At 48.3% G+C, this 14716-nt stretch overlaps 2 protein-coding genes across 2 annotated transcripts in view; one reads left to right on the top strand and one right to left on the bottom strand.

The window, feature by feature from the left end:
* TUT4 (terminal uridylyl transferase 4) overlaps positions 1 to 14716 on the top strand; it is a 215133-nt gene that overhangs the window by 17636 nt on the left and 182781 nt on the right. The window lies entirely within an intron of this gene.
* On the bottom strand, positions 6069 to 13120 carry GPX7 (glutathione peroxidase 7). Its single transcript, XM_003891891.3, has 3 exons — positions 12959 to 13120; positions 8498 to 8759; positions 6069 to 6858 (listed from the first exon to the last, which is right to left on the bottom strand). Exons 1-3 carry the CDS (start codon positions 13085 to 13087, stop codon positions 6695 to 6697), a joined length of 555 nt encoding a protein of 184 aa, XP_003891940.1. The 5' UTR covers positions 13088 to 13120; the 3' UTR covers positions 6069 to 6694.

Here is a 14716-nt window from a genome sequence, read left to right as displayed (position 1 = left end):
GGCATGAGAATCACTTGAAACGGGGAGGCACATGTTGCAGTGAGCCAAGTTTGCACCACTGTAGTGTAGCCTGGGCGACAGATCGAGACTCTGTCTCAAAAAAAAAAAAAAAGGGGACTATCTGCAATGTAGTCACTCCGGGGTGTCCAGGAATCCATGAAAGCAGGTGGTTAGTAGGGACTCCGGTCTTGGCAACCTTCTCAGTTACCCCTTGGCTGGCTCTGCTAGAGAGCTGAGGGATTTCAGGGCTACCTGCTTTCCACAGGTGTCTCCTTGGTGACCCATCCTCCAGGCAGCCCCCAGAGTAGCCTACTCTTTTTATTTGTTTGTTTGTTTATTTATTTATTTATTTATTTTGAGACGGAGTCTCGCTCTGTTGCCTAGGCTGGAATGCAGTGGCGTGATCTGGGTTCACTGCAACCTCTGCCTCCCAGGTTCAAGCAATTCTCCTGCCTCAGCCTCCCCAATAGCTGGGACTACAGGCACAAGCCACTGCCCCCGGTTAATTTTTGTATTTTTATTTGAGACAGGGTTTTGCCATGTTGGTCACGCTGGTCTTGAACTCCTGAACTCAGGTGATCCACCTGCCTCCGCCTTCCCAAGTGCTGCGATTACAGGCGTGAGCCACCGCATTCAGCTGCAGCCTTCTTCTACCAGTAGTTCAATGTCTGCCTCTGCCCCAGGGTTTATTTCTGGCCGTCAGATTTGGGACTCTAAGGAAGATCTTCTCATACCAACAGAAGACAGATGCTTCATGCTAGGCCAGGTCACATCATTTCTCACTTAGATTCCACAAGGCCCTGCATGATCTGGCATCTGCCTGCCTCTCTGGTCCTTCTCCTTATCATGTGGCTCAAGGCAGCACTAGCTCCATCATATCAGCCTTTTCCTTCCTTTGGGCTTTTGCCCAAGCCACTCTATCTGCTTAGGACTTTCCTACTTTTTTTCCCCTCTTATTAAAATTTCAACTTTCAGCTTTAATGTCATTCCCCAAGGAAGTCTCTGAATCCCACAATAGGTCAAGTGCCACTTTTATACGTGCTTACATATCCCTGTACTTATCATAATCCCGGTGCTTATCATAATTGTTATCATATCATAATCGGAATAACTATTTGTTTAATGTTTATCTTTTCCACTATTCTCTAAGAGTCATAGCAGCTGGGAACATGCCCATTTTGTTTGCTGATGTATAGTTAGAACTTAGGGAGAACTTGACAGATATGCAGTGCTCCAGAAATATTCGTTGATGAATGAAAGTCCCTTCCAGTTACAACATTCCAGGAAGTCCCCTCCAGCCTGGCTCAAAGAAACAAATAAGAAATTAGGATGGGACCTCCTTTTCTCTCAGGACCTGGGGCCGGTTGATGTTGAAAGAGAATCGTTTGGGGTGAGAGGAGAGCTCAGCAAAAGACAAAGGCCTGTATTTTTCCATATCCAGAAATGACCTCTTCCCCAAACTCCTAACTGATGGTTTCTGACTTGCTAATCTACTCTAAACTCAGCAGATGGCTAAGGGATCAGGTAACTAAAATATTGATTAAGGCTGGGCATGGTGGCTCACACCTGTAATCCTAGCACTTTAGGAGGCCAAGGCGCGAGTAGATCGCTTGAGCCCAGGAGTTCAAGACCAGCCTAGGCAACATGGCATAAACCCATCTCTACAAAAAATATAAAAATTAGCCAGACACAGTGGTGAGCACCTGTGGTCCCAGCTACTCAGGAGGCTGAGGTGGGAGGATTGCCTGAGCCTAGGAGGTTGAGACTGCAGTGAACTGTGATTGCACAACTGCACTCCAGCCTAGGTGAGAGAGTAAGACCTTGTTTTTTTGTTTTAAATAAGAAAGAAAATTTGATTAATAACTAAGACATAACATATACTTTTAAACTACTAAGTCCTAAGATATAACCTAATAAATAAAGTATTTGACTTGTAAATAAGGTGTTAGAAGATAATTAAGGTGGTGTTAGTAGATGATCAAATATTAACTACTCAAGTGTTATTTGATAACCAAGGGATTAATTTAAAACCAAGATCTTAGCAGATACTGGTTAACCAATGACTAAGACAACTGTTGTTAAGGATTTAAAGTAACTTTTTCCTAGGGAACTCTTGCATGTGTTACAGGGGGCTTGGGAACAGCAGAAAGCTGATAAAGTCCATAGAAATGCAGGGCTAACTGAGAGCATAAAGTCCTCAGCTGGACTCTAAATTTCTGGGGAAAAGGGCTTGCTCATCTTTGGTTTCCAGATAGGGCTTAGGCAGGAGCAGGCATGGAGTTGGTGCTCCAAAGGCTTATGACATCATTTAATTTCATCTATTAAGGGCCTAGCACTATGCTCAGGAGAGGGAAGGGAGGGCAGTTGCTTAAGTGATGGGAATAGAGTGTGATAAGTAAGTTGTGTATGAAAGAGAAGGCTCCAGGGGCTGCCAAGGCGGAGTGGAAGGGAGAGCAGATGTGTTGGGGAAAGATGAGGGTGAATTTAGTCCTGGCCATGTTGAATTGAGGTATCTGTAGAGATGTCCAGGAGGCAGGTGGATGGGAGCCCTGCATGGATATAGAGATTTGGGTGTCATCAGGGTGTAGATGGTGGTCAAAACCATGGGAAAAAATGAGCTGGCTATGGAAGGGTATATGGGGTGAGAAACTAGATCAGACAAGAACCCCATGGAAGACCAACAGGGAAACGGTGGATAGAGAAGGGAGAGACATTGACACTGAGAAGGAATGAACCCTTAGAGAGATGGGGGAAACTAAGAGAAGACAGAGGCAGGAATGCCAAGGAATGTGCATGTGCCAGGGAGGAGAGCAGAGTCTGCAGTGTCACATGCAGCTGAGAGGTCAAGGAGGACAAGGTGAGAGATATTCATTGGCTTTAACGATAAGGCGCTAAGTGATGGTCTTGGTGAGCACAGTGAGGGGAGGCATACATACTAGTGGCGGAGGAAGTGGATACAGAGGGAGGAAGGTAGCTGCAGGAGACTGTGGTTCCCACATGTCCAATGTGAACATGTGTGCGAGCTGGGCTTCATTGTGTGTGTGTCCATGCACACGAGCACATGCAGAGCTGCAGCTAAGAGGAGGGTGTGTAAGGGCAGCTGAGAGGCCTGTAGCAGGGGCTGTGGGCACCCCATGGACAGCCTTCACTTTACTTTTGTTAGCTTTTGAGAAACACCATGAAGGAAGACTCTGAAAATTCTAAGCACAGTTTAACCCTTTCATTGTCCAGTGAGAAAATGGAGGACAGCTGAGAGGGAAGAATTTGCTGTCAGGGCACAACCAGGACTTGAATCTGAGTCTCCAGAATTCTAGAAGAGTGACCTTGGATAAAGTACACCTGAAATTCTTATTGGCCAATGAATTATCTACCAGTGACCCATCACCCCATTTTTAAAATAGTATCTTGCTCTGTTGCTCAGGTTGGAGTGCAGTGGTGTGATCATAGCTCACTGCAGCCTCACACTCCCAAGCTCCAGTGACCCTCCTGACTTAGCCTCCTGAGTAGTTGGGACTACAGGTGTACACCACCACACCTGGCTAATTTTTTGATTTTTTGTAGAGATGAAGTCTCACTATGTTGCCCAGGCTGCACCCCAATTTTTAGCCACCTTTCCACATGTATATAAAGGTGAAATATGGATTTGAGATACAAAATTCAGACATTACAAAAACTTAATGAAAATGACTCCTGTTATCCTACCTCAGCCCCTCACAGACAACCACCACTAAGAGTTTGGTCTATATTTTTTTCTGTCTCTTTCCTTCCCACTTAACATTGTAAATTTTTTAAAAATTTGGGACAGGGTCTCACTCTCACTGCCCAGGCTGGAGTACAGTGGCGCAATCATGGCTCACTGCAGCCTCAACCTCCTGGGCTCAAACAATCCTCTTGCCTCAGCCTCCTGAGTTACTGGGACTACAGGTGTGAGTGACCACGCCTGACTAATGTTTAAATTTTTTTTGCAGAGACACGGTCTTGCCATGTTGCCCAGACTGGTCTTGAACTCCTGGGCTCAAGCAGTCCTCCCACCTCTGCCTCCCAAAGTGCCGAGATTACAGGTGTGAGCCACCTAATGCACCCAGCAACATTGTAAATTTTTTTTTTTTTTTTTTTTTTTTTTTGAGACGGAGTCTCACTGTGTCTCCCAGGCTGGAGTGCAGTGGCGTGATCTCGGCTCACTGCAAGCTCCGCCTCCCGGGTTCACGCCATTCTCCCGCCTCAGCCTCCCAAGTAGCTGGGACTACAGGCGCCCGCCACCACGCCCGGCTAGTTTTTTGTATTTTTAGTAGAGACGGGGTTTCACCATGTTAGCCAGGATAGTCTTGATCTCCTGACCTCGTGATCCACCCGCCTCGGCCTCCCAAAGTGCTGGGATTACAGGCTTGAGCCACTGCGCCCGGCCACATTGTAAATTTTTAATAAAAACATTACACTTGTTCATACTGGTTTTTCCAGGTCCATGCATGTGTTCATTCTGTTTTACAACTTATCCTTTTTTCACTTTTGGACAACTTTCTATGGTAGCATGTATAGACTTCATTCATTCATTTTAATAATCATATTAGTTTATAATTTGGTTTTGTACCATAATTTACTCACAGACCTTTTTTTTGAGGCAAGGTCTCCTCTGTCACCCAGACTGAGTGTAGTGGCATGGTTACCATTTGCTGCAGCCTTGATCTCCCAGGCTCTAGCAATTCTCTCACCTCAGCCTCCTGATAGCTGGGACTACAGGCATGCACTGCCATGGCCAGCTAATACTTTTTTGTAGAGTTGGGGTCCCACTCTGTTGCATGGTGGCATGTGCCTGCAGTCCTAGCCACTCAGGAGGCTAAGGTTGCAGTAAACTGTGTTGAGCCACTCTTCTTCAGCCTGGGCAATAGGGTGTGACCCTGTCTCAAAACAAAAAGCAAAAACAAAAGGTATGAACATTTTGTTTTAAAAGATATTGCCAAATCACCCTCTGAACATTTGTGCCAGTTTATCATACCACAGTTTATGTGAATGTCCATTTCCTCACATCCCTGCCAACCAGGGGTATTATCATTTAAAAAAAATCTTTCAGCCGGGCACAGTGGCTCACGCCTGTAATCCTAGCACTTTGGAAGGCTGAGGCAGGCAGATCACGAGGTCAGGAGATCGAGACCATCCTGGCTAACACGGTGAAACCCCGTCTCTACTAAAAGCCACAAAAATAAAAATAAAAAAATAGCCGGGCGTGGTGGCAGGCACCTGTAGTCCCAGCTACTCAGGAGTCTGAGGCAGGAGAATGGCGTGAACCCAGGAGGCAGAGCTTGCAGTGAGTCGAGATTGCACCACTGAACTCCAGTCTGAAGCGACAAGGTGAGACATATCTAAAAAATCTTTTGAAGTTGAATGAGGCTGGACATCTTTTCATATCCTTATTATCCATCTATATTCTTCCATGAACTGTCTGTTCATCTCCTTTGCCTGTTTGTTATTGAGGTGTACTTTTGACTAGTGGATTACTCAGTGAATTTTTTTTTTTTTTTTTTTTTGAGGGGGGGTCTCTCTTTTTCCCCGGCTTGAGGGTAATTGGGGTATATCTGGGTTCTGCAACCTCTGCCTCCTGGGTTCAAGCCATTCTCCTGCCTCAGCCTCCCGAGTAGCTAGGATTACAGGCACCTGCCATCATTCCCGACTAATTTCTATATTTTTGTAGAGACGGGGTTTCACCATGTTGACCAAGCTGGTCTCAAACTCCTGACCTCAGGTGATCTACCCGCCATGGCCTCCCGAAGTGCTGGGATTACAGGCATGAGACACTGAGCCCGGTCACACCTGGCTAATTTTTATATTTTTAGTAGAGATGGGTTTTCACCATGCTAGCCAGGCTGGTCTCCAACTCTTGACCTCAGGTGATCCGTCCACCTCGGCCTCCCAACGTGCTGGGTTGACAGGCGTGAGCCACCGTGCCCGGTCACTCAGTGAATTCTTATTGGGCAATAATGACTGGCTTAATTAAAAAAAAAAACCAAAGGCCTGGCAGCCTTTGTACCAAACTGCTAACACTGTTTACCTCTAGGGAGCGAGACGATGGGAAATGAGGAGGATATTTTCATTTTTATTTTATATCATGAGGTATTGTTTGGATTTTTACAAAGAACTTGCATTTCTTTTGTAATGAAGAAAATAATGCAGAGGAAATAACAACAGCTAAACCTTTGGCCAGGATTATCATTGGCTGGAAATTCATGTTGGATGCAAGTTTTTATTGATAACAAGTTATTTTTTGGTTTATATGCAAACACTGTTTATTGAATGCCTCCTATTTGGCTGGCATTGCCTAGGCACTTTCACAGATATTTCATCCTAACCCTCACAACAGCCCTATGAGGTAATAATTGGTCCCAGTTTACAGAGGCCTTGGGTGGGAGATTATTGCTTGATATACTTCTATTTGCCACACATTTTAGTTGGCAAGATGTTCTTATTGGCTGGTGATTCACTGGTCAAGAGCTCTCATTGGCCAGGAATTCCTATTTGTTGCTGTAAGATTCAAATAATCAAAATACTAGAATTTTTCCTCCACAGGAATGATGGGACCGGTGGCATAAGAGTGAAGGAAGGAGAGCCAGTGGGTCTCTCCCTTTGAAGCACCATTTGAGTTTGCATTGGTCAGCCCCACACAGGTGGGCGGGATGAGGTGGTGGAGGAGGAGACGCAGTGGTTATAAGTCTTCTCGCTTCCGTAGGATGAGCTTCCTCACGAGCGCTGTGATCTGGGGTCTGACCTCCTCCACTGACACAGTTGGGTCCCAAGCCCCTACCACCTTTCCATCTGGGGCTACAAGGTACTTCCAGAAGTTCCAGGTGGGCTCCTTCCCAGAAGTCTCTAGAGAAAAAGGAAGAAGGAGAGCAAAGTGTGCTACCCTGTGTACCCTCTCCTGGGATTTCACTCTCGGTGTCCATCTTTCCCTGGTGGCAGCTAATCCTGATGCCCAGTCCACACCCCGGACCACTCCAACCAGAATCTCTGTGGATGAGGCTCAGCCATTGGCATTTTTCTTTTCTTTTCTTTTCTTTTTTTTTTTTTTTTGAGACAGAGTCTTGCTCTGTTGCCCAGGCTGGAGTGCAGTGGATGGATCTCAGCTCACTGCAAGCTCTGCCTCCCAGGTTCACGCCATTCTCCTGCCTCAGCCTTCCGGGTAGCTGGGACTACAGGCGCCCGCCACCATGCCCGGCTAGTTTTTTGTATTTTTTAGTAGAGACGGGGTTTCACCGTGTTAGCCAGGATGGTCTCGATCTCCTGACCTTGTGATCCACCCGTCTCGGCCTCCCAAAGTGCTGGGATTACAGGCTTGAGCCACCGCGCCCGGCCCATCAGCATTTTTCAAAAGCCCCCCTGGGAGGTTCCAAAGTGGGGCCAAGGTTGAGAACGACTGCTGTAGGATTCTGTGACGTGCTTGATAAAGTGGTATCAAATCCTCCTTTATTAATGACTTCGAACTACCAAATAATCTACACCCTATTCTCTAATTCAGTTTTAATGGTTTCCAAATGTTAGTCCATGGACTGGTTTCATCACAATCACTGGGGAGCAGGAGAGTGCTTAAAATAAAGATTCTTGGGCTCTGCTTCAGTAGGTCTCAGCCTTGTGCATTTTTAAGAGCTCCCCAGGTGCTTCTAAAAGCAAGGCCGGGTTTGATCTATAACTGTGCAAACTGGGAAGGAACTAATAAAAGAACCCAAAGAAAAAAATAAACATTAGGACTGAGCCACAGAGCAAAACGCAAACCTGCCTCAGTAAGGGACCTTTTGTTTGCTGCACTGTTGCTTCTCATTTACTCCTCCAGGTGAATGGGTTGCAGGGTGGGGTGGTGGCAAGGGATACAAAGGCCACCAGAAGCACGGAGTGAGAAAAGGCAAAAATGGGGCCTCCAAAGGAGAAGGCCTGAGGGAAGAAACAGGGTCAGAACGATAACCTTAGCCCATGACCCCATTCTGCGGCTCTGAGGCTTCTGCAGCTGGAGAAGGGATCTAGTTCTCAAATATTAAGATCTGGTATTTTAGCTCAGAAGGTCTCCCTCCATGGCCTACACACTCCACCGCTGACTCAGGGTGGAGATGCCTGTCCGCCATCTTGGTCAGCTTTCTCCAGGCAAGTGGCATCCCCTGTCTATGCCTTGGTTTCTCCATCATATGTCCATAAACTCATCTAAATCACACTGACTTAAATGTCTCCTTCTAGGAGCCCCTGAATGTGAAAACAGGATCCCAGAAAAGTCCAAAAGAGTGACTTCTGAGGGAGAAGTGAGAGGCAGCACGTATGGAGATATTCTTAGGCAGGAATAACCCTCAGCTTGTACCTGCCTCCACTCTCCTCAAAGATTAGTGCTGGAACAAAGCATTAGTCCACCTGAGAGGATCAGGAAGGGGAAGGGCCTCAGGTCACCCAGCCAGTGGCTTCTGCTGCCCAGGGAGCCATGGCCTCAGCCAGGGAGGTGTGAGGGGATGAAGAGACCACGACTTACGGGCCAGGTACTTGAAGGCAGGATGGGCACCAGTACCGGTGACTGCAATCTTGCTAAACATGGGGAATGAGACACTGTAGGTGCGGCGGGCAAAGCTCTCAATCTCCTTGTTGCTGTCAGGCTCCTGTTGGCCAAACTGGTTGCAGGGGAAGGCGAGTACGTTGAAGTGGTGGGGACCCAGGTCCCGCTGCAGCTGCTGCAGGGCTCGGTAGTGCTGGTCTGTGAAGCCGCACTCGCTGGCCACATTCACCACCAGGGATACCTGTATGACAGAAACAAAACAAAACAAAGCCCAGACAAGCCAGTGAAGAGGCATGAACCTGTACATGCCCTGACACATCCACATATGTGACTCCCTCAACAGTTAATACTGCCTCACACATACAAGAACACTGTGTACACATGTGTAAATGTGTGTCCAGTGCTCTCACACATACACAAACACATGCACACAGACAGGCACATATGAAATCAAACATTCAGGGGCTTACAGGTATGTGCACACATACATGAACATCTGTGAACATAATTATACAACATACATAAATAGGTATGCACACGTGCCATGATACAAACATATGTTAGCAAACACCACACATGCCCACACACGCAGCACATCCACAGACAGAGGCACACATCCTGGCGAGCACATAATGAGAGCTGATAAGAGGGGGTAAAAAGGCAGACCTGGGCTCAATTTTTGGCTCAGTCAGCTAGCACTCGCCACTCTGCACTGTGGTTGCCTGTATATGTGTCAGTCTCCCTTCTAGAATGTGAACCTACTGAGGGCAGGAGCTATGTCCACTTCATCTCTGGGCCTGGCATATGAAAAAGTCTAAGTTTCAGCTGAATGAGTAAGTGTGCACACAAACACAAACGCCTGCATGGGAACATGGACAGACACAGGTTTTCTTGAGAAAAGAACCCTCATCCCTTTTTGTCCCCCCCACCTCCAGAGAACCAATACCACGTTTTTTTGTTTTGTTTTGTTTTTGAGACAAGGTCCCTGGCTGGAGCAATGGCATGATCATAACAGGACATCCCCCCAACAGTTTGCAGTCTCAAACTTCTGAGCTGAAGTGATCCTCCTGCCTCAGCCTTTCAAATAGGTAGGACTACAGGCACATGCCATCACACCTGGCTAATTTTTTAATTTTTACTTTTGGTAGAGACAGGTCTCACCATGTTGTCCAGGCTGGACTCAAAAACTCTTGGCCTCAGGCAATCCTACCAACTAAGCCTCCCAAAGTGCTAGGATTATAGTCATGAACCACCATGCCTGGCCTACCACTTTCTTTTATCACTAGACTAATCCCTAAATTTATTAAAGACTTTAGGCAATAAATATAAAGCTGGCTAATGGACCTTGATTATAATAATGTGATTAGAATTTTGGCTCAAATGCTATGTTTTTAGCTTCTAGGTATATATTATTAAAGGATTTTAAACCCTACCCTGTGGTAGGCAGTCTAGCCCTATCCTCCATAATTGACATTTGGGTCAGATAATTCTTCGTTGTTAGGGAGATGTCCTGTTTATTCATTGTCAGATGTTTGGCAGCATCCCTGGCCTCTACCCACTAGATGTAATAAAAAATGTCTTGACAATAAAAAATGTCTCCAGGCATTGCCAATTGTACCCTAAAGGGAGTAATCACCCCTAGTTGAGAACCACTGGGCTAGATGATTGAACTACTGAGCTGTACCTCCTGTACCCTATCTCCACCAGGTAAGAAAGGATCCATGCCTGGGGCCACTGGCTATTAGAACAACCTCCTCAGTTTGAGGTCAGCATACACCATAATCTGCCTGGAATGGTGAAAACTGGGATTCTTAACTCCCTTCCTCAGTTAGGGTTCTTCCTTTTTTTCCCCCTGATGGATCCTTGGGCAATGAGAACATTAAAGCCTTTTTTTTTTTTCTTTAAGATGGAGTCTTGCTCTGTCACCCAGGCTGGAGTGCAGTGGCATGATCTTGGCTCACTGCAACTTCTACCTCCCGGATTCAAGCAATTCTCCTGCCTCAGCCTCCCAAGTAGCTGGGATTACAAGCATACGCCACCATGCCTGGCTAATTTTTGTATTTCTTTAGTACAGACGGGGTTTCACCATGTTGGCCTGGCTAGCCTCGAACTTCTGACCTTGTGATCTGCCTGCCTGAGTCTCCTAAAGTGCTGGGATTACAGGCGTGAGCCACTGCATCTGGCCAAAGCTTGCTTACTTTTAACTCACACCTTGCATGTCTGCCCACTCTTTTGGAAGGGGGAAATCTGGCTTCTAGTTCCATCCCTGAAACTGAAAAGCTTGGTCCTTAGAAACCAAAACACAGACAGACACACCCAAGTACACAATTAATTTACATATGTACATATACAAGCAGAGACACAGACTCAGATTTGTACACAGAAGAAGTAAATAAACCATTCATAAACACACACACACACACACACACTCTACACTCAGGCCTACCAGTACATACATAACCCCACACATTCCCAAGTGGTCAGCCATTCATCCATACTGGTCTAAATGACTATAGTCCCAGTTAGCCTGAGGGCATCAACCATATCAATCTTGCTCAAGGCTATGTCACCAGAGCTGGACCCAGTGTCAGACATGTAGTTGGAGCCAGTAAATGTTTGTAGGTGAAGGAATGAGCATATTGCCCAAGCAGCAGGCCTAGCTTGGGTTAACTCAGCACCAATTACAGCTTTTCTGGATTACTGGTTTACTGCTGAACTTGGCAACTAAGAGCATAGACTCTGGAGCTGGACTGTCTGGGTTCAAATTCTAATTCTCTTACTAGTTGTGTGACCTTCTTCTATTTTGGTCTTAGCACTTACTACTACTAGGAATTACCTTGTGCATTTCTCAGTTCCTTGTTTATTATCTCTTTCTTCTCCTCAACCCATGTAAGCTCCATTTAGCGGAAACGTATCTGTTTTGTTCACCACTGTATCCCCGGGGGCTGACTTAGTATCTAGTTAGTATACAGTAGGTGTTCAATAATGAACAACAAATTAATAAGTAGCAGAGCTGATCAGACGCTAAACCTGAGGCTCTCTGGTGAGCTGCCCTAGAGAGAACAGGAGGCCTGAATTGGAATGGGCCCTGTTCTTGGTTCTTTGTCCAGAGTTCTAAATGAAGTTCCTGCTGGGATCCACCAAACACAGGTGCAGAGCACTCCAGAGTTTACTAAGTGCATCCACATCCACGCCGTCATCTCATTTGAAACTCACGACACTCTGGGGGACAGTCAGGACAGGGATTACTGCCCCCAAGACTCCCAGCATAATCGAAAATTTCAAGGCTTATAGAGTACTGGTCTTCACTAAAGATGGTGTTGCTCCCAGGAGAAAAATGTTGACATCCATTTTTGTGTGGTTCATCCAAAACTGGACGCTGGCCCACCTGTTCATTAGATTTCAACTCCCCAGCCATTTCACACAAGAGTCCCCAGGTCTATCCTGAAGAGGTCCACTCTGGGAGTTCTTCATTGCACATGTGACATCCAGGCCTCTCAATGTAGTGTTCAAGGTCCCGCCTGGTCCCTTGCCAATCCTTTCAGCCTCATCTTCCACCACTCTTAGCCTCCAGCTTTAGACTCTTTGAAGCACAACAGCTGGAACTCCTGGAACACCAGTCACCACCCTTCTTTCTGTTTGCTTCTTAGTCTTGCTAAAATCCACTCGTGTTCAAAGACTCAACCCAGATACCCTTCCTCTCCGAAGTCTTCTCTGAGCTTAGGTTCCCTCTTGGTAAGGAGGGGGCAATTAGCCTGGATGACTCTTAACTGTGCCCCTGAGCTGCCATCTAAGGACTTGGCCTAGAGAGGACCCCGGATGTGGCTGTGGGGTTCTCTTCCAGACCCCGTCTTTCTAGCGTAGTGTGACCTTGTGCGAATGCCTGCCCTCTCTGGGTCTTTGTGCCCTCTCCCAAGGATGATCCGTGTGAGGTCTCCGTGCATCTGAAATAACACCCTCTGCCCTGCACATTCATCTCCACAGTGTTCTTCAGTGGAATCCGAATCAGCCACTCCCCGTTTCAGATGCGGAAAGTGGGGAGGGGAGAGGGAAAGGCCGCACGATGCTACGTTTACTTTTTCCACCCGTGAATGGCAAAGGCTGGGCAGTGGTGCCCGGCCTCTCCGCGAAGGTCTGAACCCCGCTGCCCAAAGCTGCCGGTAGCAAAGTGGGCGCCGACTGCGAGCGCTTTGGGTTCCTCCGCGCCAGGGCCGTGCCACGTAGCCGCTGGCTGGGCCTGGCTTGGCCAGGCCGGGCGCGGGATGGGGGCGCCGCGCCGGGGGTCACTGCCGAGTGGGGCGGGGGCCGGGGTTTGGCGGTCGCGCGGCTGGGGCGCCCTCGGAGCCACACCGCGCGGGGGCCCGGGCTGCGGGGCGCCCCCAGCAGGCCACACCAGGGCGAGGCCGGGCCCCGCGGCGCCGCCAGACCCTGCGCACTCACCGAGCCGCGGTACTTCTCCAGCGACACCAGTTTGCCGCGGATGTTGACCGCCTTGAAGTCGTAGAAGTCCTGTTCCCGCTGCGCGCAGGCCGCAGCCCACAGGAGCAGCCACGCCGCCGCCGCCACCATGGCTTGTTCCCGAGGTGGCGGCGTCGCGAGGGCAAAGACGGGGCGGGGGGATCCGGCGCGGGGGGCGGGAGGAGACGGCTCTGGCGCCGCTCGACCCGCAAGGCAGGACGCGCCCCGTTCTGGTTCTCCTCCGCAGGCGGTGGATGTCTGGCTCTGGACCTCAGTTTCCCCGTCTGTCTTGAGGCAGCTACCCCCTGCCCCGGACCCCAGAGCCAGGGTTTCAGGATTCTGTCCCCTTAGACCGGAGTTCGTTTCAGTTAGGCTCCCTCTTGTCCCAGGATGCAGCGACTTGGCAGGGAAAGAGAGGCAAAAATCTGAGAGCTGAGCTTCTCATTCGTGCAGTGGCCTTAGGCTGGCCTGGTCACACGCCAACTCCGACCTCAGTTTCTCCACATGTTAAGTGGAGCTAACCCCCCTTCTTGATCCACCTAGTCAGTATAGGATGGAAGTAATAGAAAAACGGATGCGAAACACTTTTAACAGTTGCATGGTGTCTGGAAACTTCAGGTGAATGAATGCATGTTCCCTGAAAGTGATGGCTGGGAGAAGGAGAAGAGAGGACCGAGGGCCTGTTGAAGGTTAGGTTCCTGGAAGCAGATTCTGAGATGGAGATTGGAGTGCAGGATGTTTATGAGGGAGCACCGTTGGGATCAACGCGTGGAAAGGATGGGAGGGAATGGGAGTGGCAGAGGGGGAAAGTAGTGAGCTCCATGCAGGCCCCAAGACAGTCTTAGCTGACTCGACAGGGACTCTGGAGCTGGAGTAGCCCATCAGATGAGCTAAGATGGTCAGGTCACCCTGCCCTTATCAGTCCTTGGATGTGGGGCCACCTGGCAAGGGGTGCAACAAGGGCCAAGATGGCCCTGTCTGTGGAGAAGCTGACACTAAAGACTTTGTGCTGGCCGGGCGCGGTGGCTCAAGCCTGTAATCCCAGCACTTTGGGAGGCCGAGGCGGGTGGATCACAAGGTCAGGAGATCGAGACCATCCTGGCTAACATGGTGAAACCCCGTCTCTACTAAAAATACAAAAAACTAGCCGGGCGTGGTGGCGGGCGCCTGTAGTCCCAGCTACTCGGAGGCTGAGGCGGGAGAATGGCGTGAACCCGGGAGGCGGAGCTTGCAGTGAGCCGAGATCGCGCCACTGCACTCCAGCCTGGGCGACACAGCGAGACTCCATCTCAAAAAAAAAAAAAAAAAAAAGACTTTGTGCTAACAGCACTCCTAGCAGCTGGTGTCTGTCCTAAGTCCTCAGTGATGGGGGAGCTAGTCAGCACATCACAATGTCTCCCCTGCTCAGAAAACCCCTGCTGAGCCCATGAAATGTCAAGCATGGGTCTGGATCCTGTACTTACAGGCTGTGAGTTTTTTCCAGAAACTCACAGGCTGGTGTGAGAGAAACCAGGTAAACTGCAGATTTCATGTAATGTGGTAAGGGCTAAGCACTCCTGTGATCATTCAACAAAAACTTCCTGAGCACATTTTCTATGCCTAGTTTTGCTTTAGGTGCCTCTTAGGCAGGGATGAACAGGAGGGGCATGATCTCTATCCAGGGAGACACGGGAATTAAATAATTTATAAATAGCTTTAAAATATTTAAATTAAATAATTTATAAATATAAAATTACTATT

Source organism: Papio anubis, chromosome 1 (assembly GCF_008728515.1).
Source record: "Papio anubis isolate 15944 chromosome 1, Panubis1.0, whole genome shotgun sequence".
NCBI lineage: Eukaryota > Metazoa > Chordata > Mammalia > Primates > Cercopithecidae > Papio > Papio anubis.
The sequence above is the reverse complement of the archived record's forward strand: the minus strand, read 5'-3'. Positions and strand labels throughout refer to the sequence as shown.